Source organism: Myotis nattereri, assembly GCF_964212035.1.
Source record: "Myotis nattereri genome assembly, chromosome: 6".
Taxonomy (NCBI): domain Eukaryota; kingdom Metazoa; phylum Chordata; class Mammalia; order Chiroptera; family Vespertilionidae; genus Myotis; species Myotis nattereri.
Window position 1 is genome coordinate 70,129,224 of NC_138081.1, and position 27,621 is coordinate 70,156,844.

The 27,621-nt window shown below is 37.0% G+C and overlaps 1 protein-coding gene across 1 annotated transcript in view; it reads right to left on the reverse strand.

Annotated features, from left to right (window-relative positions):
• The window catches only part of UTRN (utrophin), a 445,898-nt gene that overhangs the window by 118,712 nt on the left and 299,565 nt on the right, over positions 1-27,621 (reverse strand). Inside the window, exons 53-54 of the mRNA XM_081094315.1 lie at positions 17,584-17,756; positions 4,964-5,120 (exon numbers count right to left, since the gene is read on the reverse strand). Coding sequence (XP_080950441.1) covers positions 4,964-5,120; positions 17,584-17,756 — 330 coding nt within the window. The remainder of the gene's footprint in view (positions 1-4,963; positions 5,121-17,583; positions 17,757-27,621) is intronic.

Genomic DNA, 27,621 nt, shown 5'->3' on the forward strand with positions numbered 1-27,621 from the left:
TAAATACTGTAAAAAATAGAATAGGTTAAAAGAGATTACAAATGCTGGGATGGGGGTTACAATTTCAAGAAGTATGAATAGGATTCATTGGGAAAGTGTCATAGAGCAAATATTTGAAAACGGTGGAGTTAACCATGTGGATATTATGCAAAGAGAATTCCAGGCAAAAAAGACAGCTGTGACTGAAGGCATACAAGAGACCAGAGTGGCTGAAACTAGGTTGTAAGAAGATAAAAGAGCAAAAATGAGGTGAGCAAGGTGTGAATAGGAAGTAGGTCAGATCATACAGTATCTTAACAACCATTTTGAGGCCCTGCCAGTGTGGCTCGGCAGTTGAGCATTAACCTATGAACCAGAAGGTCATGCAGGTTGATTCCCCGTCAGGAAACATGCCACATGCCCGGGTTGCCGGCTGGATCCCCAGTAGGAGGCATGTAGGAAGCAGGCAATCAATGATTCTCATCATTAATGTTTCTCTCGCTCTCTCTCTCTCTCGCTCTCTCTCTTTCTTCTCTCTTTCTCTCTCTCTCTCTCTCTCTCTCTCTCTCTCTCTCTCTCTCTCTCTCTCTCTCTCCCCGCCCCCTTCCTCTCTGAAATCAATAAAAATATATATATTACAAAAAAAACATTTTGAGGACTGTGGCTTTTATTCTGAATTAGAGAGCCACCAAAGACTTCTGATTTATTTAAATGGGAATACCCTGACTGTTATGCTAAAACAACAACAACAACAAAAACAAAAACATACACACAGACTGATAACTGTAGCTACAAAGAACTTGTTATAGGCAGTCAGATTCAGATTCTATATTTTGAACACAGAACCAAGATTTCCCAACAACCTGAATATGAAAGACAATATCGAAATAATTATTATTTTTTACCTAACAACTGGAACAGAAATCTATCCGCTGAAATCGGGAAGACTGGATAGAAGACATTTGAGGGGCAAGTTCAGGAATTCAGTATGGACATTTCAAGTTGGAGATGTCTATCAGACTCCCAAGTAGAGATGCACGTGAACAGATACAAATTTGGGAACGGTTGGCATATAGATGTTGTGGAAACCAGGAGGCCAGATGAGTTCAGAAATGAAGTTGGCACAGCCTGACCCCTGGTGCATCCTTATTTTAGGGGTGGAGGGGAAAAGGAGGAACCAGTAAAAGAGACTGAGAAGGAGCTACTAGTAAGGTGGGAAGAATATGAGGAAAGAGCAGTGACCTAAAAGTCAAGTAAAGAGACAGAACAGAAGTACAGTGAGTGAGTCAACAGGAAAGGGAGGACCGAAAAGAAACCACTAATCACAACCCAGCTGACAGTAACAAGCAGATATCACAAGTCACAATGAGGGGCATGTAAGGGGCTCAGGATGGCTTACTTCCTGGAGGAGAAAGAGGGTGCATAAAGTAATTGTTAAGAGGCTTTCATTATTGTAGAAGTGTTGGTTTATATATACCAAAACGTAGACATTAATGTTTTCCGTCTCGATGCAAGCAGGGCTGGCTATATAATCTGCACGGCCCTGTGAGAAGTGAAATCACGGGTGCCTGGCCCAAGAGTACTCAGAATTTAAAGATGGAGGCAGCAGAGCAGGAAGCCAAGTGCAGGGCCCTTCTAAGAGCAAAGCCCTGTATGACCTTGACTGCATGGGACACACCCATGAAACTGTCCCTAGACGCAAGGCAGCTGACCTAGAACAGAAATGTTGCTGGTACGTCAGGCTTCCTTAGCTTTAGGTTTCACAAAAGCACTGTTCATTGAAGAATATAAGCAGGAAAAAATAATTGATATCAACATAAGGAGAATCTGTTAGAATGCAATTTCCTTTTCCTCTCAAGTTGCTTTCAAAGCTAAATCAGCATATATGGATCTGAAGTCATAAAACGACAGCAAAAAAGGGGCTGAAGAGTCATTAAATTCGATATCACTAATAAAACCACATGAGAAAGGGGAAGAAAACAGGCTTACTTTTCATTGGTATGCAGATGAAATGTTTTTTAAAATCTCCCTTCACAGTGCTTTAGAAATTTTGGTCAATGTCCCTAAATGAACATATAATATATAAATTTATTTTGTTTCCAACCCATTGGCATAAAAAAATGATGCCTCAATCAGAATACTAAGTATGAATGCTAAAACTAAGATAGAAAACTTCCAGCTTCTTATAGTGATAAAACAATATTATTTCTTCCATTTTGAAAATACATGCATACATAAATGTATTTCTTTATCCAGCCAATATGTTCAGTCTTATTCTACATGTAGTCAAAAAGGGAGATGAGCAACACCTCTACTGCATACTTCAATTCATACCGTGGCAAATTTGGAGGATTTTTCTGCCAGAAGTTTTTGTAAAAATCTGTAGTGTATTCTAATTCCACAGTGTCTTTCTAGCTCAAAGGCCTCTTGCTCTATGGAGCCCTACCCAATCTTCCCAAGTACAAATAATCACGATTCATCTGTGCTTCCCTGGCTTGTGTTCATGCTCACATTACAGCATTTTTGATACCTACTGTCATTACTTTTTTTCAAACGTATCTCTGCTGCTAGAGGGTGACATCTGTGACAGCAAAAACAGTCATAAACTGATGCATGCCCAGTATCTAGCAATGTATCTGGCAAACATCAGGTGTAACACAGAAGTTTCCTGAATAAAGAAATAAACTGTGAGCGACATGAAATTGTCTCTGGGCTAACTATGTTCAGAGGCAGTTAGTTTGTTAGGAATGGGCTGAATAAAGGGGTGGGCTATGCCACTTGGTTTCACAGACTTCTGTTTCTTGTGGTCCACTGTTAATTTCACCCCCAGAGTAACAGCTATTAGACTACTTTGATTCTCCCTCTAGACTTGGATAAACCCCTTGGGGTGAGGTTCCAATTACACCTATCAGGTTCAGGTGACAGATTAGACTGCACACAACTAGATGGGAGTATGGCAGGTAGGTGCAGGCTCACTTAGAGAACTGCTACTTCTCTTTACTAACTGTATGGGGCCATGCATTTCACGTTTGATGAGAAGGAAGTCAACATAGGTGGCAAAGTAGGAGGGGGACTTGGAAATTAATTTTAAGCAATTTTACCAAGAGGTGAATTTCTCACATTAACTAGCCTCATAACACAGCAAGACCTTGAAGTTACAGGTTCGCAGGAGGAGTCTCAGATTGCTTTACCAGGGGATACGCACGCACACACACATTAAATTTTATGGTGGGGTGTTGCTATTTTAAAGATAATGTTCAAGTTTATTATTTTAATAAGCAAGTTTGCTTATCTTGGTAATTCAGTTTAAGGCCCTAATGTCCTGACTCGTATGAGATTTGAATATAAGAATTACATTGGGTTAAACAAAGGTCAGAAGATTCCTAAGGGAATGGACAAACCAACAAGAAATTTTACCTGAACCATACACTTTCAATGATTCTTAGTGGTTTCCTTTTCTAAACTCAATCATGCACTCTATTGGAGAAAGGGTGTTAGAGTTCTGATGAACGGCCCCACATAACTTAATAGTCACATTGGTATGAAAACGAAGTGAAACCCATTCAGCTCATAATCTCTAGATGTTCTAATTTAGCATTGAGAGATTATGTCAAATTAATTCTACTTCTCTAAATAGTACTGTGTGGTTCAAAATAAAGTAATTCAGACAGTTACCTGTTAAAATGGATGAAATCCTTGCCCTTCTACCTAAAACAAACTGCTCCACTTGTACATTGGATCCACCTGTCACTGTTCCTGGATGGTACCCGCCCCCCTGCGTCACTGACTTTTCCTACTTTACAGAATCATTCCCATCAGCAAGGAAGCATGTTCGATCAGCCCCCACCTTTATAAAACCATTACAGCAGTCCTCCCTTATCCACTGTTTCACTTTCCAGGGTTTCACTTTAACTGCAGTCAACTGCAGTTTGAAAATATTAAATGGAAAATTTCAGAAATAACTAATTCATGTTTGAGTTATTTCTCTATCATATTCTCTTTTTAAGTAGAAAGACTAAGTTTGCCCAAATGGTCATTTGAATAACCTCATCAGAAGGATTCAAAATAAAATAAATCTCATGGTCTTATCATTTTGCATTGAAGCAATATATTACATAGATGACACCTTCATTTAAAGATGCATGTGTTGGTGTTTGTCATTTTTTAAATGGGAACAGCATTCTGACATCACATTAAAATGTACATATTTAGAATGAGAACTTGCATTGCATGTGAAGAGAATAAAATATATAGTAGAACAAGCTGATATGTAATATGAGAAATCAGTATGAAGGAATAAATGAGTAAAAAGTTAATAAGGCAAAGAACTTAATACAAGGATCTAAGAATTAATCTGTCAGTTGATAACATTTCAGCATATCTGCTTATCAGTGTAGAAGTACAAATTTGCATAGAGACAGAAATTTGAGCAGAATGAAAATGTAACTCAAAAAAAGATCTAACTTCAGAAAAAGAAAACATAAAATGATCTTAAATACTACTATCATTTGCTATAAGACCTAAGTCCATTCTATTTTCTTACTACTTCAAGTCCTTATTTTTTCACTTTCATTTATTATAAACAGTTTGTAATTCTTTATGATTCTATGACTTTTAAATTTCAGATTAACATATAGTAAAAAAATCCCCAAGATATTAATATTTTAAAACTATTGGAAAGTTAGATAAATTTTGTAATTACCTAAAAGCAATATTATGCTTTAGATGTCTGTAATGTTTTTTAAATATTACATTTTTCTCTTCATATTTAGTTAAATATGAAGAGAAAAATTAATTTGAAACAAATGGAAGCAATTGATACAATTTAAAATAAATGTATAAATACTGAAATTTAGAAGCGGAGGTGGGGGAAATCTGTGATAATTGGTTCAACTGATATTTATCTAGAATTTTATTTTGAGTATTTATTTCACCAAAATCAAAATTAATTTTAAAAGATACCCACCATATGTGGTCAACTTACTTTACAATGATCATATTGGAGCTGTAAGGCTGGAACATCCCCTCCAATAGGCATTTGTTGTTTAAGCTCTTCATCTTTCATATTCAGCCATTTGATCAGTTCTTCCAGGGATATCAGCAACCTGTTCCACTTCTCAGCACTGGCCTCCAAATGGGCCCTGTTGAGAAACAATGCTGACCACATTTAGATGTTTGAAATGCATCCAAAAAAGTATATACTTTCTCTTAGCCTAATAATCTTGTATGACCGACTAAATGTTCATGTCTAAGAAAGAAGCCAACTCTTTGTAAAAAAATAAAATAAAACTAATAATAAAATTATAGTTATTATAATACTATTGACCATGTTTCTTAATAATATATATTATAGATATAATTTCCTGTAAGGAAGTTATTTTGAATTCAGAGTACATGTTGGTACTATCTATCAAAATTATAATGTACACCTCCATACCACAAAAGCATAAACATGAGGCTTTTAAGAAGAATGTGCACAACATAATGTAAAATTGTAAAACGAAGTTTCTGTAGTTTATCTGAAGTATATATGCACATTCAGAATAATATTTTCTCATTTCATCTATATACATGAAGAGATAGATAGAGAAGAAAGAAATTATATGTATAAACAATGTTTAGAAAGATGTATACCAGCTGTGGTTACTAGTAAGAACACAGTAAACACCTACTTTTTATGAATTTTTGTAACAACAATATTTACAATAGGCCCATATTACTTTTCTTCCCAACAAAAACTAATTAATATTTTTAGGAAAGGAAATTGCTAATGTCCTGATTTCTTTTGTAACCAAATAAACTACTGAAAGCAGACCATCACCAACATTTACATCGAAACTTAGAAAACAATAAGGCATTACTTGGACGCGACATTGTTTGGGTTAAGGCTGACTGATGTCCAGTGACAAGTTTCCACTGTGAATGAAAACAACTGAGCAGAAATCACTGATTGTAGTAGTTTATAGTCTGCTTAAAGGGAAGTCTTTGTTTTAATAATAATTTCTATTTTTCACACAGAAGAGTACATTCATCAGATACTTAAATTATGAACTTCACAATCAGGAAACCAGATTTAGGAAATACATTTTTATGTGATGAAGGCTCCAATAACAGCCAAGGCCTTTGAAAATAGAAATGCAAAGAACAAATTTGTTCGTTGTTCCCATAAGGGTCTTGGAGAAAACCCACATATCCAGTCTCCAGCCCACAGCACATGGGCTGGATTTGAAAAGACAGATCCATCAGAAACAACCTCAGAGACTCAAGGAATCAGCATTTAGTCAATCCTGCTTCACCCCAGTGGACAGACTGTGAATGTGGACTTAAGCACTAATCTGCGTGAAATGGAATTACCTTGACCTTTCAGATCAAAAGGGCAAGGCTGATAGAGACAGACATAAGCCTTGTTCTGCAATAGTTTGCAAAGACTAAGGATTTAGGATGAGAAAAGATTTGGGGCAACACCACGTGCAAGAAACCTCTGTTGATCAGGTTTCATATCCTCTCAGACAGCAATTCTCACCTTGACATTGGCATTAGGATTGCCCCTTCCACAAAGCTGCTTTTTTACTGAGAGATACTAGACACGGCCACTACTGTCCCTCAGACCTACCAGTGACTTCCTTTTTTGGACATCTGATCTACTTGAGGCTCTGTCTTAAAGATGAATTATCTGTTCTAGATAATTCAAACAGATATTTCCCCATTGATCACATTAGGTGGTACTCCCAGAAACAGATCACCAATATTGTTTCTTTGTTTAAAAAGTTCATAATCTTTTCAGAACTATAAGCTATTGATTTCTAGCTCATCTCCAATATTACTGTTTAAAAGAAAAATTTCCCTAAAATAGTATGAATCAGCATTCAGTCACATACAAAAAGCCAATTGTCCTGTGATCTATTTTTAGTTCCACTGTCTACTGGCTAATAGAAAAAGAATTAACATTATATGTCTTATTCAAAATAGCTAGGTATAAAGTAAATTAAAAAAATAAAATTTAAATACAAAAAGAAGTTTATGGTATTTTTATAGTTCTTGGAGAATAGTATGATTAAAAATTTTATTTTATTCTCTTGCATTTACAATCTTTTCTATTCATTCCATAGGTGCTATAATTGACCTCACTTTACAAAATTGTTCCTTTCTTTGAGTCGCCTCTTTTTCATATTTATCTTTTTAAAAGTTAATTTTTAATTATAGTTGACATACATTATTATATTAGTTTCAGATGTAAAACACAGTGCTTAGACATTTATATACCTTACAAAGTGATCAATCTGACAGGCCTACTACCCACCTGACACCATGCACAGTTATTACAACACTATTGACTATATTCCCTATGCTGTATAAAATTGCTCTTTAATGAGATTCCAATTCTGCTCGAGTGCTAGCTTTTCTGTGTTCATATTGATTAATTTTAGGCCAAATATGTAATTACCTATCCCTGATAAATAATGAATTCACTCGTCACAGAGCAGAACTAAATAATTTCAATTATATTAACTGAAAACCTCTCTGAAAGTTAAAACTATTTTGCCATAAGTACATTTGACTGATCTGATGCAATTTCTTGCCAGTATTTTTAAGTATAATTTTTTTTAAAAAGACCGTTATAAACCAGAGTAGAAATCAGAGGTCCTTAGTAAATCAAGAAGTGTTTGACACTCTGTGTGCAAAACACGTATGCACATACCCTGACCTCTTATTTTAGATTATTTGATCCTGCATCTTCAATGTCTGTAGTTAACTCTTTAATCAATAACAAACCAGACATTCCTTTGATTTCCAGTTACACACTCATTGTATTGAAGAGCATGCAAATGCCTTTTTCAATGCAATTAACTCTCTTCACTGAATAGAAATAATAAAATTGATCATGGAAATCTATGGCACTCAGCTCCTGAAGAACTATTTATAAAGAAGATGACAATACTTTTATAAAAGATATTAAAGTGACTTTGAAATTTAAAAAGTCAACATTAGTATATGTACTTCTCTGCATCTTTCTTTTTCCATAGTGAAAAGCAACCTGATCTGGCAGAATCTTTGCCTGGAAAATCTGTTTTGGTTATTCTCCAATGGACTATAACTGTGTTTAGTGGATTGCTACCATATGCCCAAATAAATGCATGCTTCCGTAGTAGCCTTCAGTGTTCTAGTTTCAATTTAATTCTTTCATCTTACAAGATGAAAGCTTTTTCTTGGACAATAGGTTGAATGCTTTGCAAGAAGAAACCTTAAATTTGTGTATGATGTTAATTGTACTTTCTCAATTTGTCTCTAGACACTTTAAAGCTTACATTCCCCCAAGACTTTAGAACCAGTCATCAATCATGTTTTCAGAATCGTCAAGTAAAACATTTTTTTTTATTTGACACATATCTGTGGGCACTTACATTATAGATAATTGACTCATTATCCTAACTCTCACCTGCTTCAGTTCATTCTTTGGTCACCTGACAGGGGCAAAATAATAAATACTTTCACTGAATGAAAGTCTTTATCAACCTAGGATAATGTCTACTAAATAATATGCTTTATAAAAATTCCCTCTTTTTAGATTGAATAATTTAATTTACAGCTGACTAAACATTTATAAATGACAAATTATTTATGAAAATATGCAAAAAGTTTTTAGAAGGTAAAGATTCATAAAAGTGATAATTATCTAAGTATACAAGTTATCCCAAAAATATATAAACACTTCAACAGCTGATAGCTCAATTGATGTTTATTTCTTATCATATTTAACCCACTGGAATTAATAAATTATTCAAAGTGTGTATACATTTTTTGGGACACCCTGTAGTAGAGCGTATCCTGCCATTTACTTTATTTTTAATATTTTTATTTTTGAAATACAGTTGACATTAAATATCATATTAATTTCAGATATATAGCATAGTGGTTAGGCATTTATATAACTTATGAAGTGACCCTACCATAAGTCTAGCACCCATCTGATACCTACATACTTATTACAATATTATTGATTATATTCCCAATGCTGTACTTGATATCCAAAAAAAAAAAAAAATGAGAAAGGGAGGGAAGAAGGGAGGGAGGGAGGTAGGGAGGCAGGCAGGCAGAGAGGGTGGGAGAGAGGGGGAGAGAGAGAAAGAAATGATGTATTAATATTTATTTCAAAACACCAGATGCCTCTTCTTTTCAATGTTTTTTTTCAAATACGTTTTTAGTCCTTCTCCCAGTATACAGATATGAAAAAGAAAGGAAACTTTGTAAGGAGGGGCATTTATTAAAATAAAATAGTTTTTTTCATTTATTCAATACAAACAAAATTTATGTAGCAACCACTCTGATATCAGGTACTACACTGCTTCAGAAATAGAAACTTCAAAGGTCAAGTTAGCAGAAAGACAAGTAATCCAAATGCACTCTGAAGTAGGAAACCTACCAACTCCAGGAGAGAACTATGACTGAGAGAAAGAAGTAATGTGTTCAGGAAGCTATGGTGAGACTGTGGAATACAAACTCAAGCCCAAGCTCTTTCCCAGACAGACATGTAGACATCTGGAAAACAGGTCTACCAGAGAGTACATGACCCAACCTAAGAGGAGCAAAGACATACTAACCCCTATTGTGTGAGGACTATAGATTTAGATGTCCAATTTGGCATTCTCACAAAAAATCAAATTTATTTTTAGTTTATGATTATAACTCATAGATTACAAGTTAAAGTTATAATAAAAGAAAATACCTTTGTTAGTACAAAATCAACCAGTAACATCAAAAGAGGATTATTTCTGCTCCCAGAAAGAGAATGAAGACCCATTAGGAAAAAAAAATGAAGTCCTCAGAATTCAGTCTGTGCTGAAGGAACACTAGAGCTGGGCTTCCAATATGGTCACCACCAGCAACATGTGGCGATTTCAATTAAATTTCAGTTCAATAAAATTTGAAATTCAGTTCATCAGTTGCACTAGCTATGTTTCAAGTGCCAACATGTCACATGTGGCTACTGGCTGCCCTACTGAAGAATGCTGATGTAGACCACTTCCATCGCTGCAGAAAGCGTAGGGCCCAGCACCAACCCAAAGAGAAAAAGAAAGGAGAGAGCAGCAGAACCTTCCTCTATTAGACCTGAGAAAAGGAAGTTTTAGTAGTTTTACAACATGCTTAGCAAAATCAGTTACCTAAGATTAAAAGTGGAGTCAGTGACATTGTAAAATGCGGTAACATTAGATGTAATGACGATGTTAAAGGTTAATATTCTCTAACAGCTTTTTAAAAGATGCCCTGAATTTTTATGAGGCTCATAAAAGAATGGGATGATAGAATTTTGTCTTTGAACTCTGTTTTCATTAGATTTGACAATTTCACTGGCCTTTGAAACCATATGTTAATAAGAACCTATATTAAACATCACTAAGCTGATAAGTAGATATTTAATTAGCATAATCCTAAATTAAATAAATGTAATATAAAAATTTAAACCATGTCATTCCCATTACTGAATTTATTAGTATATTTGCAATTCACATTTTTTCCAGGGAGGAAAAAATATTGTCAAATATTCCTAAGAGCCTACCTCCTAGCTGAAGTTTCAAATCATTAACTATCTTCTCTTACGCTGTTCTACATATAATGTACAACTGAATGTATTGGTTTTTAGCACAAAAGAATATTTGGTACCTTGGATATTAGTATTTTAAAAGTTTAATCATAGTCATCCAATGAGATTATAAAATAATATTTATGATATTAACCAAGATACTGAGCCAAATATTATTACATAGTTCCAATGACCACACCATGGTCCAAGGAGGTAATGTCTGTAAAGCACTTAATGTAGGTCTGGCACATGGATGTTTAATAAATACTAACTGTTATTATGATCTTTGGCAGATATTCTCTTTATAAAAATGATGATCAATTAGAGCAAATGCCCCCTGCTATGACAATATGAACTTTATCACAATTAAAACACAATTTAAAATTCAGAACGCACAGAAGGGGAATTTATCAGATGGCCTCACTCCCAGAAAAAAAATGAAACAAGACCACCTGCAGAGAGGGAGTGTGGGAGCTAAAGCAGAATCAAAGTCTTTTAAAAATAGGCATGGTGGTGAAGATTACAGAACACCATTCAGCATCACAATACCAATTCTAAGTAGAAAGTCTCAAATTAAAGAAATGATATTTCTTACTTTCTAGGGCAGCAGTTCTCAACCTGTGGATCACAACCCCTCGGGGGGTCGAACGGCCCTTTCACAGGGGTCGCCTAAGACCATTGGAAAACACATATATAACTACATATTGTTTTTGTGATTAATCACTATGCTTTAATTATGTTCAATTTGTAACAATGAAATTGGGGGTCACCCTAACATGAGGAACTGTATTAAAGGGTCGCGGCATTAGGAAGGTTGAGAACCACTGTTCTAGTGCAATACTAAGTAACCTAGAATTAAGAGCAGGAGAAAGAGAAGGTGTGATCATCAGAATGTCAAAGATTTAAAAAGCAGATGGAAAATCAAGGGGGAAGAGGAAATTTAAGATCCTGACATCATTGAAATGGCTTCTGATGGAATCCAAACTGGCTAATAGATTGATGAGTTTGAAAAAAGGAAGGGTTTAAGCAACTAAAGATGGGGACAGAGATGGGCAGGTTTAGGAAGAAGAAAAATAAAAAGAAAGCTAAGAATTCAAAAGTTGAAAATATTAAAAAATGTATATGTATTTTTAAAAACTCTAGTTGTAGTATTGTAGATTAATTATATATACAGGACAAAACTATAAAGTTGGATAATAGTATAGAGGTGGTCCTGTTATATAATAAGGTAATGAAAGAAGGTACCCACTTCATCAGATCCATAAGTTTAATGTGAAGGGGAGTTGATTTACTGATGATACTGTAAGCAATTCAGATTTTATAACAGAGAGCTCTTCTCTAACCAGCATGGAAAACAGTGGCATTGAGATGCACATGGGCAGGTGGAATGTAGTAAAATAATACATGTGCTCTGGAGAACAATTTGCCCTTGGTCTCTTGAAGATCAAGCGTCTCAGGAACACCAAGTTGACATGGGGCATGAACTGAATCTTAGGTAGGGCCAAGTCTATGGGACTTGGAAACAGAATAGGGATAAAGACTTTTATAGATAAAGTAAAAACAGAAACTTGGAAGAGAAAATATAAAAAATTATCAATATCCACACCCAAAATGACAACTGAAGAAAAGATGGAAAAGGAAAGGGAAGTCAGATGCTTAAATTAATGAGGAAAGTAGGAGAGTGCACAGCAGATCAGGAGGAAGCAAGAATTAAATGGTGAGAGGGTAGACTAATGGATGTATTCACTTCTAAGGAGAAGTTGTTGACAGATGGAGAAGCAATGCTTTGGAAACAGTGAAGAGGCTGCCACCTCTCCCTGTTACCAGCTGTGTGGCAGGACTCCTGTTCAGCCAGTGTTCTGCGGGTGCCATACTAGAAGTCTTTGGCTGGCATTCTGATTGTTTGGTATCCATACCAGTTGCTAAATATGCAGATTATTCCCAATGTCTGCCAGGTGAGGAAAATGGACACATTAAACTTAAATTTAATTAAATTTAAGTAAACCAGGCAATTAGGGGGAAAGCCAGTTTTCAATTATAAAGAAAAGTTGTGGAAGAACTTACAGAAATATTAAAGGCACAGGAGATTTTGTTCACAAGAGAAGTCAGTGTTAAGGGTAGACTTTTCTTTAAAGGAATGAGCAAAAAGCCCAGCCAGCATAGCTCAGTGGTTAAGTGTCGACTTATGAACCAGGAGATCATGGTTTGATTCCCAGTCAGGGACACATGCCAGGGTTGTGGACTTGATCCTCAGTATGGGGTGTGCAGGAGGCAGCCAATTAATGATTTTTCTCTCATCACTGATGTTTCTATTTCTCTCTCCCTCTCCCTTCCTCTATATATATATTAAAAAGGAATGAGAGGAAAGAACAGAGAAGGAGAAAATCAGTGCTTAACAGGCATCATTTTCAGTAAGGACCGAAGGAGGCAGGTGTCTGGGAGATAGGCTGTTTCTGCATATTTGCTAATGAGAAGAACACTTCCTGCCTTGGGTAGGGATTTTCTCACTAAGCACACTTCTGGCCTCTTCTCTGCCCCTTTATTCCCTCATTCCCTGGAGAGGTAGAATGAGGAATCTGATCTTTAAATCTGGGGATTACTGGGTGTGCTTAGCTCAGCCACCCTGAACTCCTGATACCAGGTCTGTAGATACTGAGTTCTTTCTATTCTTTCATGTAGGGAGTTGCACTCTGGAAACCACCTTGAATTGTAACTGCTAGTAATTTCCACCTCATTGTGGGGTTCAGTGAACAGCCCCATTTACCTCTTACGCTAAGCTCTATCCTCAACCTCAGCAATTCACATGACACTGTTATTCCTACTAGAGACCTGGTGCACGAATTCATGTACCAGTGGGGTCCCTTGTCCTGGCCTGCAGGATTGGGCTGAAACCGGCTCTCCAACATCCCCAAGGGGTCCTGGATTACAGGCCAGGCCAAGGGACCCCACCGGTGCATGATCGGGGCCAGGGAGGGACTGAAGGAGGGTTCCAGGGCATGTCTGGCCCATCTCGCCATCCCCCAGCAGCAAGCTAACCTACCAGTCAGAGTGCCTGGCCCCTGGTGGTCAGTGCACGTCATAGCGAGCGGCTGAGCGGCCTTAGCATATCATTAGCACATTACACTTTGATTGGTTGAATGGATGACTGGATGACCAGAAACTTAGCATATTAGGCTTTTATTATATAGGATTAGCCATACTTTCGGTTCATATTTGTTCAGAATCCAGCCTTGTTGGGGACCTGCTCAGAAATTCCTAGTGAATAAAAGTAGAAAAAGATGGAGTAGAGAACATTTCTATGTCCTTGGAGCTGATCAGTGCCAAACAGAATTGTGATCAATGAGACTAATAATAGGCTAAGTAACCTGCCCATGGGGCCACAGCTGATAAGTGGCAAAGCCAGTGTTTAAATCCAGGCAGTCTAGCTCCGGAGTAAAACATTAGAAACACTATCCTCTACCACTTCTCTCTGAGGTATGCTTCCCATATGAGGACCCACTACTGAGAATAATAAACCATTTTATCTTTTATAAATGTCTAAGTAATGATGAATATATTCATAAAATTTATTTTGTCCATTTTTTGAAGATAAAAATGAAGACCATATCACTCATTACTTTGAACATATCTAATCTATATGAAAGCAGAGAAAGGTCAATCTAGATATAGATGGAGCCTGCCAGCTGTTATAGGCTCATGATACTGTTATGGGTAATAATATAGTTATAGCCATATGTTCTCTTCCCCCACCCCCCCACTTCCCTTCAGGGCAGTTACTTGAGAACATGAGACTGTGTAGACTCAGTTCTATTTCCAGTGCCTCACTTCCCATTCTGACTCGTTAGTCCTCTGCAATCAGATTTTTGCCTCAATCACAAAATGATCCTGGCAAAGTCATCAAAGCCCTTCTAATTACAGCTGGACTCAGCAGCCCTGACCTTACTCGACTTCTTCAAGCAGCCAGCACTATTAACTAAGCCCTTCTTTCTGAAACTCCCTCCTCTTGGCTCTTGACAATACACTCCAGGTTCTCTTACTTCCTCACGGACAGCCACTTCTCAGGTTCTTTTCTGGTTTCCTTTCCTTCTCCTATTCCTTATGCACCTGGGTTTCCTGGGACTGTGCTGCACCCTCTTCCATTGGCATCCTCTTGCCTACTCACAGTGCTTACCTGCCACCTCTGCCTGGATACTCCCCATCCCACCATCTATTTGGCCTACAGTTCTCTTTTAAAGAGGTCTCCACCCAACGGCTACTGGTTATTTGTTTCTAGGTGTTCTGCCAGTGCCTCAACAACATGAATTAAGTAACAAGTCTCCCTGTCTTAGAACTGTGCTTATCTAATACATCCTCATAATTGTGTGGGAGGGATCATGACAAACTCCAATCTAATCATGTTCAGATTCCATCACCAAAGGAATACAATGTGGTACACACAGGTATTCTACGATTTATGTCTTGCCTCTCTCTCTACCTTTTTCTCTAGCCACAATCTGTCCTCTCTATACCAATGGCAAAATCTATTCTTAGCCAGACTGAACTTTTTAACTACTCCATGAAAACACAATGTTATTTCTAGCTTCCTGCTTAGAAGCCCTTCTCCAGTCCATCTGAGGAATAACTACGCATCTTTCAAGGTTCAACTTAGAAATTTCCTCTTTTATGAAACCTTTGATGACCAACTGAAATGAAAGTAATCACCCCCTCCTTTGGGTCCATCTGAACTTGGACAGAACTGTGAACCCTCTGGGGCAGGGGCCATATCTTATTTATGATTAGCAATGCCTTAAATAGAGAAGTTCTCATTAAATGCTTGAATAAATGCCTAAATCTCCAAAAGTGCGTAAAGGCAATAAAGGTAAAAATAGTTTTAGTTCATCACATTAATAACACATTTTACTGGAATGATCTATCATAATGCAGAAGTCCACTGGAAAAAGTTTATTCTCCCATCTTCTACAAGAAGATGGGAGAATAAACTTTAAGTTATGCATAAGATAATATCTCCCATCTTCTACAAGAAGATGGGAGAATAAACTTTAAGTTATGCATAAGATAATATTGCAACTAAAGTTTTTAAGGTATTTCTTTCCATGACTCAATGGGCTTAGGCAATAACATCCATGAAATGCCAAAGATTTTTTTGTCTTTAGTTTTCCACTTGGTCTGTTTAAACAGATGTAGTCTTCATTAAGTTTTCCTTTTTAAAGAACTCATCCTCCAGACTCTCAAAGGTCCAGCACCACATGCACAATTGTCACCAGCACCATTCCTGTGATTTTTAGCTCATTTCACTAGATCAGTGATGGCGAACCTATGACACGCGTGTCAGAGGTGACATGCGAACTCATTTTTTTGGTTGACTTTTCTTTGTTAAATGGCATTTAAATATATAAAATAAACATCAAAAATATAAATCTTTGTTTTACTATGGTTGCAAATATCAAAAAATTTCTGTATGTGACACGGCACCAGAGTGAAGTTAGGGTTTTTCAAAATGCTAACACGCCGAGCTCAAAAGGTTCGCCATCACTGCCCTACAGGTTGGTTTTGCTAGAACCTCAGTGAATGCTTGTCACTGTGTTAACATTCTAAAACTTTTCACTTATTTCTATTTATGGAGACAGAAAGGTGCAACCAAATGGGATTTGTCCAGTTGAAAACTCAATCTTCAACAAGCATAGTACACTGTACAACATTCCATAATCTCCCTCTTATTAAAAATAGTTGGCTGATTCTGACATGATTTTCAATGAGATCTTTATACTGAGGCTTTCATAGCCATGATACATGACCCCCTTCTTTAAGTATAAAATGAAATGCAAATCTTCCTCAATGATCCCCAGAAGAATAAAAGCCTTTGGACATCTCTTCAGGAAAAAAAAAACTTTTAAAAATTAATTCACAATAATAATCATTGAAGATTTCTAGTCTTTGTATGCTAGTTTTATGAAATCACTGAGCATCTTTATGTAAAAAAAATAATAATAACTACATTGAACAGGCTTCACATAGATTAAGGACCTATCAGATTATCCTATTCAATCTTCACAGCAATCATATAAATTAAATAGTTATATTTTATGAATTTAAGAACTAAGGCTCAGGGAGACTAAGTGACTTGTTCAAGGTCAATAAGTTAATTTAAAAAGTCAAACTCAAGATCATTTGGTTTAAGGTTGTACATTTTTCCATAAATCATACAGTTTCCAAACTTTAAAAGAAAGTGATGCAGGTGCAAGATCTTGGTCTTTCCCCAACATTTGTTTTTGGATGTTTGCTCAGTTACATGATCTCAGTTTCTTCTATACTTATATTCACCATCTATTAAATATAATTCTAAAATATTCTTGACTCTCAATAACAATAATACTTGTCACAGAAGTATTTGCCCAAGGTCCTTTCCTAGTCAGCATTCTGGTCCTCAGATTCATCTTTATTTAATTTTACTCTCTGCAAATGCAGACATGAATCATCAATTTTCCATTTTAGTGTCCATAAGCAATATTTAATTTCTATAAAACATCTTCAAATTGGATATACAAATAGCATGATGAGGCAAAACATGTTCATTGCCAAGAGTCCAAAAGGTCTAGATTCAAATCCTGGCTTGGCACTTGTTAGTTCAAATTCTTGGCGAGTTCCTCACATTCATTAAGTCTGTTTCTTCATATTAAGAAAGAATTTTACTATTGACCTTACTAGAATTTTTTGAGTACTGAAAAAGTAATGTTTGCAAGGATCCTAACATGGTACTTGCCTAAGGTAAACAAAAATTATCAGGTGTAGGTAACATTATAATTGGTATCATTAGGTTGAATATATGCAAATATATTGTGAATAATCAAGAACAGATGGCAAAGGGCACAGGACACTGATGGAACTAAAACTAGGACTTTAAAAAAATAGTCTTTGCATTTAAATCTTAGGGTATTTCTGGGGAAGTAGCTGGTTCTCTGTCTTATATACAAGAGTCATGAAACCCCCTCCCCCATTAGTTGTGTTCTGACATTGATTATTCTGACCTGATGCTAGCAGATTTTGCTTTCAAGTCGTTCCACCTTTGGTTCATATCATCGAGTCGATGTTGAAGCATAGTAGCCTCTTCAGAATTTCCCAGTGCTTTTACCATTTTCTGCCTGTTCCCATCAATACTTTTAAATATGTCATTGTGGGCATCAATTTCCGCCTGGATGTCCTAAAGATAGAAAAGCAGAGATAATGAAAATGTTACGTATTAGTGTCAACATTACTTGGGATTGCTATACAGAGTTTTATCTTATATTTCATAGATTAGGTGTATTTTTTAAAGAAAAATAATTTCATCTTAAATGATAAATTCAAATGTTTCCACAATTCTTACATTAAAAATAATAATCTTTAAATCTTCAATACCTTGATTCCCAAGTTCTTAAAAATAAAATACATTATAATCTTAATTTCATGTATGAGCTAGTCCGATTCAATCAAATTATTTATCCCCTTAATATATGGGTAAAACTCCCCTCAAAATATGAAGTTTTACAAAGGTTGCTGGATGTTACATCCTTTTAATTGCTGGTTTTCTACAAATGTATTAATTGTTTATTCTTTCAACCTAATAGTTTATTTCTACAATTTTTAAGAACATTTTCATTAAAATGTCTTGTTTAGGACATAAAAACTAATTGTAAAGTAATATTTCTCCTATTAAATAGATAATATTTTGTTTATTTTTACAAAGTAAATTTTAGTATAGTTTAAATAAAGTAAAAAATTATTATAAATTAATAATAAAAATTTGTTAAGACTTTGAAGAAGCATTTTGTCAATATGGATCAAAAAACCTTAAAACTGTTGAAATTGCCCAGCTGGTAGTTGAGCACTGACTTATGAACCAGGAGGTTACAGTTCGATTCCCGGTCAGGGCACATGCCTGGGTTGCAGGCTCAGTCCCCAGTGCGGGGCATGCAGGAAGCAGCCAATCAATGATTCTCTCTCATCATTGATCTTTCTCTCTCTCTCCCTCTCCCTTCCTCTCTGAAATCAATAAAAATATAATTTAAAAAATCTGTTGAAATTATGTATCCTAGGAATATTTTTATGTATAAACACATCTATTACATTGATTGTTTTAAAACTGAAAAAAAAGTGGAAACTATCAAGCACTCCCACTTCTGGGAATATATCCAGAAGATGTGAAAACACTAATTCAAAATTATATCTGTACCCCTGTGTTCATAGGAGCATTATTTACAATAGCCAAGACATGGATAAAACCTAGGTGTCCATCGGTGGAGGAATGGATTAACTAGTTGTGCGATATATATGTGGGAATGTTTTCTATCCATAAAAAATGAAGAAATCCTACCATTTGTGACAACATGGATAGACCCTGAAGGCACTATTCTAAGTGAAAGAAGTCAGACAGAGAAAGACACATACTGTACAATCTCATGTGGAATCTAAAACAAACAAACTCAGAGAAAAATCAGACTTTTTGCCATTACCAAAGGCGAGAGTGGGGAGAGGAGAAATTGGAGGAAGATAGTCAAAGGGTACAAGCTTCCAGTTATAAGATAACTAAGTACTAGGGATGCAATATACAACATGATGACTACAGTTAACATTGTTATATGACATGTAGAAAAGTTAAGAGAGTAAATCCTAACATTTCTCATCACAAAATGACTTTTTCCTTATTTTCTTTTCATTTCTTTTTATTGTATCTATATAAGAAGATAGATGTTAGCTTAACTAATTGTAATCACTTCACAATATCTGTAAATCAAACCATGATTCTGTATACCTTAAACTTATACAAAGATGTATGTCAATTATTTCTCAATAAAAATGGGAAAAAGTGGAAACTATTATAACACATTAATGGTGATATAATAATCAAGTTTAAAAATGGAGGATGCAAAACTATATGTTATGTTAATTTTAAAGTTTGTGTTTAAATCAGCATATGTACTTCTATATCATTGCACACACATACATTTAAAAAACTGTAAGCAATAAGTCAAAATAGTATAATTTCTGCAGAAGAGGATCAATGATGATGTTAGTGTTCATCAAAAGTTAGGAAGAAAATCAACATCCAAAAAGTGATCAAAGAAAAGGAAATCAGCATACATTGTTGTTGTTGTTGTTGTGGTGGTGGTGGTGGTGTGTGTGTGTTTTAATTTAACATTTGATGGCATATTTACTTAGACAAATATATCAACAGCACCTAAAGGCAGAAAACTATCTTAATATGTCTTCTGTATCCTTCACAGTCTCTGAGCCTAAAATGAAAAGATACAAAGAGATAACACATAGGTAGATAGATAGATAGATAGACAGACAGATGATAGATAGAAGAGAGACAGAAATTATGTATCCTAGGAATATTTATGTATAAACACATAAGATGCATAAATGCATGAATGAATGTATGAATAAGTTCATCTTGACTGACTGGCATATCAGCCACTCTAGCCCCACCAAGAAAATCAGATAATTAAAGAATTATAATGGAATATAGTAATAATTTTGTTTAATTTCTTCATTTAAAAATTTTAACAAGGGAAACTTAAAATTATTTAGAAGCCTGCATTGCAAAGTCCTGCCTAAGCTTTTCGCTGGAAATTTAGAATAACAAGCAATTAATGAATCATGCTCCTTCACAGATCACTGTGCAATGATTCACTGGCGTTTTAAAATCAAGATGCCAGCATGTGAGGCTGTCAGATTATGACCCTGATGTAGCATCAAATGCTAAAGTAAATTAAAGTTTCCAAGAAGTAGGGTTTACTCTCACTGCTCAGCTAGGAGACTTGCTCTAGAAAGACTTACCTCTGTCCCCTGAAAGCCTTTCTGAACATTACACAGAATGGTTACTGATAATTAGTTATGGGAATGCAATCCACCTAGAAGCACAAAGCAATGCTCTTCCAATCATTTAACATAAGCCAGTCATGTGCACAGAGGGGCCACAGCAAGGTATCCAAGCCATTAAACTAACACTTGAGAGCAGAAGAAGTATTTTAAAGATTCACTTGTGAGGCTTGAAACTATCTTCAAACAATGTAAACAGGGGTTTAGAATTAAAGGACTAATGTTTTTCTCTAAGTCAAAGCACCATCAAAAGCCTAAAATGCACCATTTCTGAAGAATCTTCCAGAAGACAATTACAAAAGCTCACATCAGCTCACTGATCAACAGTTAGTCTTTCTGAATATAACACCCACTACCCAGGACAAAACAAATTCACAAATAAAGGAAAACATTGATGTTCTTGCTCACTTCTTTAATCATTGATATTTTAATACCAATTTTGCCCTTAACTTGACGTACCTTTAATGATACAACCCATAGACATATTATAAGCAAACACTTCATAATGTGTATCACATACATTTTACTTCCTTAAAATGTCCTCTAATCAAGTAGTGGCCCTAATTATGTAAGCAAAACTATTTCTTTAGATTATGATAAAAAGGACTGTTTGAACTCTCCGACAGGCAACAGATTTAGAGAGTACCACCAGGAAGACTTCAACAACTAAATTGGTGCTAGAATGGATTCATCCTCTCTGGGCCTTGTTGACATAATTTTGGTTTATTTTTGCATGGCATATTGACCTAACCCTACACGGGCACAGCAATGTTTTCCCTGAAGGAGTCCTGACCCCTTTCCTGAAGGTGAAGAAGTAGGTCAGCAACAACTTCCCGACTGTATCCCAAGGCTCAGGCTAGATCAACAACGCTAACCACTCAGGAGAAGGAAGTCCACTGTTCCTTGCAGAATAAGACCAGACTTCAGAAACAGTTAGGACTGTTGATCAGGAATCAGCAGGATTATGGCCAGAGTTTTAGGTTTTGAAAACAAGGAATTATAACATTAAAAAAATAGGTATTACCTAAAAAATAATACAACAACCAGATAATATCATCAAGGATCATGAGTGATATGAAAATATACTTTGAGACAGTTTCTAAAGCTGCCGGTGAGTTATTGCAGTTAATTAGTCAATTTATAATTAAAATTAATTTATTTACTTCAATGAATTATCCAATCAATAATTGATAAGCTACATTTTCTTTCAACAATTAATCTCATGGGTTTTAACCACTCTATTAAGAATTATGAAATTGCCACTTGGTCTGCAGTAGCATTTATTAAGAAATCAATACCAGTAATGTTTTCCCCATTTCCTGTGATTATAAATATATGTTAGACAACAGAGCAGAAAAAAATTTAAATTACTAAGTGGAACAAGCTTACAATTAACTGCACTTTAAAGATAATTTGAACAAGTCAACTTGCAATGACAAATAATCAATAAATAAACAAATGACATTTTAAATTCCAGCATAGCAAACACTGCTATTGACAAAAATATTTTTCACAGCAACGCGTTCCAAATTCTTGACTCTATACCAATTGTTAATAAAACACACTAAAATACTAGTGAATTAAAATACAGCAGCTTTCCTTCCAAGGTGCACTTTATATATCAGGTCTAATCTGCATACAAACACAAGTTATTAAATGTTTCATGTGGCGAACTATTGCCCCACCTTAATTATCAAAACCAGATAGTATATTCAAAACTGAACAGGCCTGAAAACCTAGTCAAGGATTTTTCATGTTAAATGTTTAAACCTACATTCGTGGGGCACCCGCTCCTCTATGCCTCACCTGTGTAAAGGAGTTCTTATTGCCCAGAAAGCTCTCAATTTCCTCCCCCAACACACACACACACACACACACACACACACACACACACACACACACATAATCTCAGTTATTTACTTATTTTAAACTCATCTCTTAAGTCCCAGCTTAAATGTAATTTCTTCAGGAAAGACTTCACCACACCCCAATTAAACTGGGGCTACCTGTATTCTTATAACTCCCTCTACTTTGCTAAATCACCTACATGTACTAAAAAAATTCCTTATTTAATGTCTGAGTCCTCCCACCAGGCTGGAAGCTCAATGAAGGGCAGTCTCCCTGTTCTCCACTCCATCCCTGAACTCAGCCCAGTGCCACTTCACAAATATTTACTAAACACTGAATGAATGAATAAGCCTTGAAATTGGAAACTTACAGTGTCTTCAAGGACACATTTAAATATTACAAGTTGAGCAGTAAAATATAGCTTCAAAGTATAATTTTAAGTTAGTCATCATAAAGGAGGTAAATGCCTTAAAGGAAATTTTGTACTGAGTGGTTTCTTTCTGTGTTGTCACTATGGGAAACATCTTTTCACAAAAAGAGTGATATTCGGATTCAGACACACATGCACACCCTTAAAGAACCACCATTATCATTAATCATCTAGTAGCAGAACCGCATAAATTAATAAAAGGCAACAGTCACTCAAAATGTTACTGAGCTAAAATTGTCCATTACTCTATCTTCTTTGACTACTAAATAAATGGGAATGTACACAATGCCAATGGCTGAAGTATGACAGTATATTAACAGCCACTGAAGCCATCAGATACTTCCTTTATGAAGTACTTTCAAGCAGAAACTTAATTCGTTCAAGTCAGATGGCAATAAACCAACTCACAGGCTGGATTTCAGAGAGGTGCGTTGGTGGACCAGCTTTCTGTGTCAAGTCAACTCTTCAACCTGGATACACTGTCCTTTGCTCACCCCTCACCCCTCACCACTTGGTTAGGTGACTAGGACCTGCTTGCTGGCAGGTACATCTTGTCACAAGGTCATCCTCTTCTGGTGAGAAGTTTGTCTCAACCTCCCCTTTAGGACCACTCTGGGTAACACATGGTTCCTATCAATTGGGGTTTCCTGATCCTTGGTGAGCTGTCACCCTGAGGAAACAGCAGAGAACGTTTCCTGACTCCTGGACCTCAAGGACTCCCAGCATTGCCTTTTCTGGTGCTAGGAGATTAAGAATGAGTATCAAGTGCAACCTGCCCTTCCTGTCTATGCTACCAAATCACAATCCATGCGTCACACGTTTTGGGACTAGAGAATTAACTTGGATCTCAATCATGTGCCATATATTCATTTATGAACAAATACCCAATATAAATCACAACACCCCTGGAGTTCTCTAAAATTAAATAATAGCAACCAGAATTTACCTCACAAAGAAACTTCTCTCTAGAAGTTAGGCTGAAGGTCTGCTGTCTTCTGGGGGTTTTGATGATTGTCCAGTCTACAACTTAGCAGATTAACCATCATTGGAAGACCCAACACTATGCCAACCTTGGACCCTAGTTTTCGTAAAGCCTGAAATGGCTTTAAGAATACAGCCAAATTACCTTTATGCTATGACAACCACCAGACTGAAGAATTACAACTGCTGATATGAAAAGTATGAAATCACTGAGGTTAGAATTCTCTTTGGAAGCAGATCACTAATATAGGAAAAGACAGGACTATTATTTAGCTTCTGAAGGTATCATGTGGCTTTTGTATGACATCAGTGAGCTTGGCCTTTCCCTAGAAATGGCATTACTGCTTTCAGAGTGGGGGAAGGCAGGCAGCTGAATTTGGGAGGTGTCAGGCACTGGTAGCCTTCTATAATACCAGCTTTCCTGGCAATGAATCATTGTAGCAAGGGCTAAATGTATGAGACGGCTTTTGTGAAAATACACAAAAGATTTTTTTTTAATACTTGAGTTGAAGAAAAATACATTCATGTTTGACAACCTCCTACAAATGAAATATGGCAAAAAGATTAGGTTTCACATAGATTTTCATAACGGCGTCTAACACAAAAATAAACATGTGAGGAGAACTTCAGGCTGTGAATTGCAGCAGGATGGTTGCTCTAAATTGGCTCTTTGTCTCCAAAAAAATAAAATAAAAAAAATAAAAATCCCAAATCAAGGCTTTGATAGGAGTAAGGCAGCAGACTACTTTCACTGTCAATACGACTAAGAATAAGAAGTATGCAGACATTAAAGCTTCGGGTTTAAAAGAGAAACAGACTCACAGGACCAGAACTTGTCACTTTGTCAATAAAATGGCCAAAAGGCAGAGGCAGGTTCCTAACCTCTGGTATCTGACCTGGGCTTTTAAGACTACCAGCAGCAATTACAATACAAAAGTCCAACTATTGCCCACAATTACTGCTTCTCGGGGGTTCTCAGTAATGAATTATTCATGTAACATATACCCTATACCTTTTTAGGAAGAAACAGACAAATCCATGCAAACCAAGCTAACAGGCCTCTTTATGGCCATAAAGGTTGTCACCTGCTGTTACCAGCTGCCATAAAGAAGATCCTCTCTCCCTCCTCCACCCCTTTTAAATGGTGAACAGTCGACTGGGAACCATCCTTTGCTCTCAGGAATTTAGGTGCCTAACAGCATATTAAAGCGAGAGGTCAAAGTGCACCCTGTGTTACAATCTTTCCTTCTACAGTTGGGGTTGTGGGGGGAGAAGGGGGAGGCGGGTGCATCCAACCAGAAGTTGAATTCTTCCTTCTCTATATTCTGCCCGTACACTTTCTACCCTCATGAGGCAGGCAATAACGGCAACTGTTTTGGAAAAGCTTTCAAAGTTTTCAAATGACTTGGTTTTACGCCTTTTCTCCTCTGGCAAGTGTAGTGTGGTAAGAAAAAGCCCGCTGATGCCGTCAATGACCCCGTACCGTCTTGCTTGTATTTGCACTTGCAATGAACACCAAGGAAGCGCGGGGAAAACCACTGAGCACATCTGTAACAACGGAGAGGTAACTGGTCTATGCACACAGCGCGTCCTTCGCCTCTTTTTCCTTTTCTTTAAAGGCTGGAAGTGGAAAGAAGGCCGGTGCTTGGCATCCAAAGCCTAAGGCGGGCAGGAGCCCATGAGCCGCACATTGAGGTTTTCTGTTTTGTTTAACTGTAAATGTAAGGTAGCATTTGGCAGGCTAGACTGAATCCCAGCGCGTGCCAAGAACTTTCCTATGGAAAAAAGAACTAAATGCAAAACTAATGATCCGAGCATTCAATCTCCACGGTGCATGCAAGCACTTTGTGCTTAAAACAGACACATTCAGGAAAACAAGAAAGAGGTTTCAGATCAGATGCACCATCGTCACTGGCAGGCATCTCCTCCCGACTCTCAGGACTGAATCTTCAGGAAAAAGGGCTGGGAAGGCAGGGCTGGGCCACAGCAGGGAGATAAACCTGAGGGTAAGGCAAACAGAACCCGAGCCTGATGAAGTCAGACTTTGGCATGAAAACCCAGTGTTGTTGCTGTTCTTTTTCTTTTTTCTCCTCCAAAATAACTTTCAGTTAAATTGCCAGTGTCTTGAGTACAAAAGATCTCTTCTGATGTGGAATTCTGAAACTGACAGGCACAAGGAGAAGCCTCCTGACCAAAGGAAAGAATTGCTAATTTGCTCTTTAGTGGAAACAGGAAAGTTTTTACCAGGCTATCAAACTAAGGATGCCTTAGGAATCACATTAAATCATCAGTCAATAGAATAGATGCCATCTAAATGTAGAGTAAAAACAAAAGGCAAGAAAAAGAAGAATGGAAGAAGCACATTCATGAAGTCGCCTTCTGCATACCTTTTCAAATCTTGTCAGCAGTTCCCGTAAGCTGAAGTTCAGACCAATCATCGTCCAGTAGCCCTTGAAGTTTACATCTTTCCGGCAAACTTCCTTCAGACAACAGCGTTCGATTTCCACACACCGTATCTTTTCTGGCTATACTTTAAAACCCTTTGTAAAATCCTTTACAAGCCTTGCCCTTGAGCTATGGTCCATGAGCAGCAGCAGCTTGTGCTGGGACATGTTAGCCCCCCCAGCAAGGGTCCGTTCTTTCATGGACTTCGGAATTTGCAAGGAATAGACCTGCTTCTACAATTCCTGAGAGCTGTGTTCCACGAGGCTGGCATGCTCTCCTCTTTCTCTGGGAAGCCCAGGATTCCCTTTTGCTCACCTCACTAATGACCTGCAGCCCACAACTGGTCTCTCCTGGGCCCCAAGCTTAGAATTTGGTCTCAATTACACACAGCAAAAAGAAGCTATATCCTGGAAACTTGCATGAGAGAAGGCAGGAAAAAAAAAAGAGAGAGAGAGAGAGAGCCAAGTATTACCAACTTCCTCCATTCAGACTGGTTTCAGAAAGAAAAAGAAAAAAAAAATCCTGGGTAAAGAGCCAGTTTTCAAAGAGCATGTCTTATGTAGAGTTCCAGCAGCAAGGAGTGTACTCTTGTCTGAAGAAACACCCAAACACGGGACAAGAGGCCACCGGTTTGCACTCTCCCAGACACCGGCAGCCTGCGTTGCTATGGTAACCACCAAGCTAGTTTCAGTCCGTTTCCCTAGGTCAGGCTATGCCTAAGGGATGCTGTCAGTGCAACAAAACCACGCCGATGGTAAGTTGTTCTATCTGTCCGGAGAAAAGTTCCAGCAGTGGCTCTCATGACCGGGGATCATTTGCAGAGTTTGTGGCAGGGGAGCGAGGGCAGCCAGCTCCAACAGCATCCCTGGCCGATCTGACAGCGGTGGGGTAATCCACTGCTCTTTCCAGCAGTTGTTTATTATTTTAATCAGCATCCTCCCTTCCACCACCCCTCACACAGTTTGAAGTGAAGCGCACTCCCACTTCCTGTAGGCCTCCCTGCCCCAAAATGCAGGACTTGCTCTCAAATGGTGTGGATCCCGAGTGGATCCCAGGACTCATATTCCAATTTGGAGCCCACCCAGGAAAACAAAAGGGGGTAGGTGTACAAGACAATACAAGGCACAAAACAAAATATGAGTGATCAATTGGGTTATTTCTGAAAAGTTTTTAACAGTACAATGATGGGGGAAATAAAGGAAAGTCCCTTTGATCTCATTGATGACTCTAAGAGCCATTCAGACTTGTTTTCATGTGGGGAATTCACTTGTTTGTGAAATAAAACGTAAGTGAAACTACTCCAAATGTGAGTAATCACCAGTTGCTTTTAAATTATTAAGTTATTACTGGTTCCCAGAGAAACACTGTCTCCCACAAAGTTGTGTAATTGCTTTAAAGGAAAATGTTCAATCCAAATGATATATTCTTTGGACATCATGGGTTACATAGCTACTTAGTATACCAATAAAAGGTTAAGTGCAACAGATGTGTCCATATG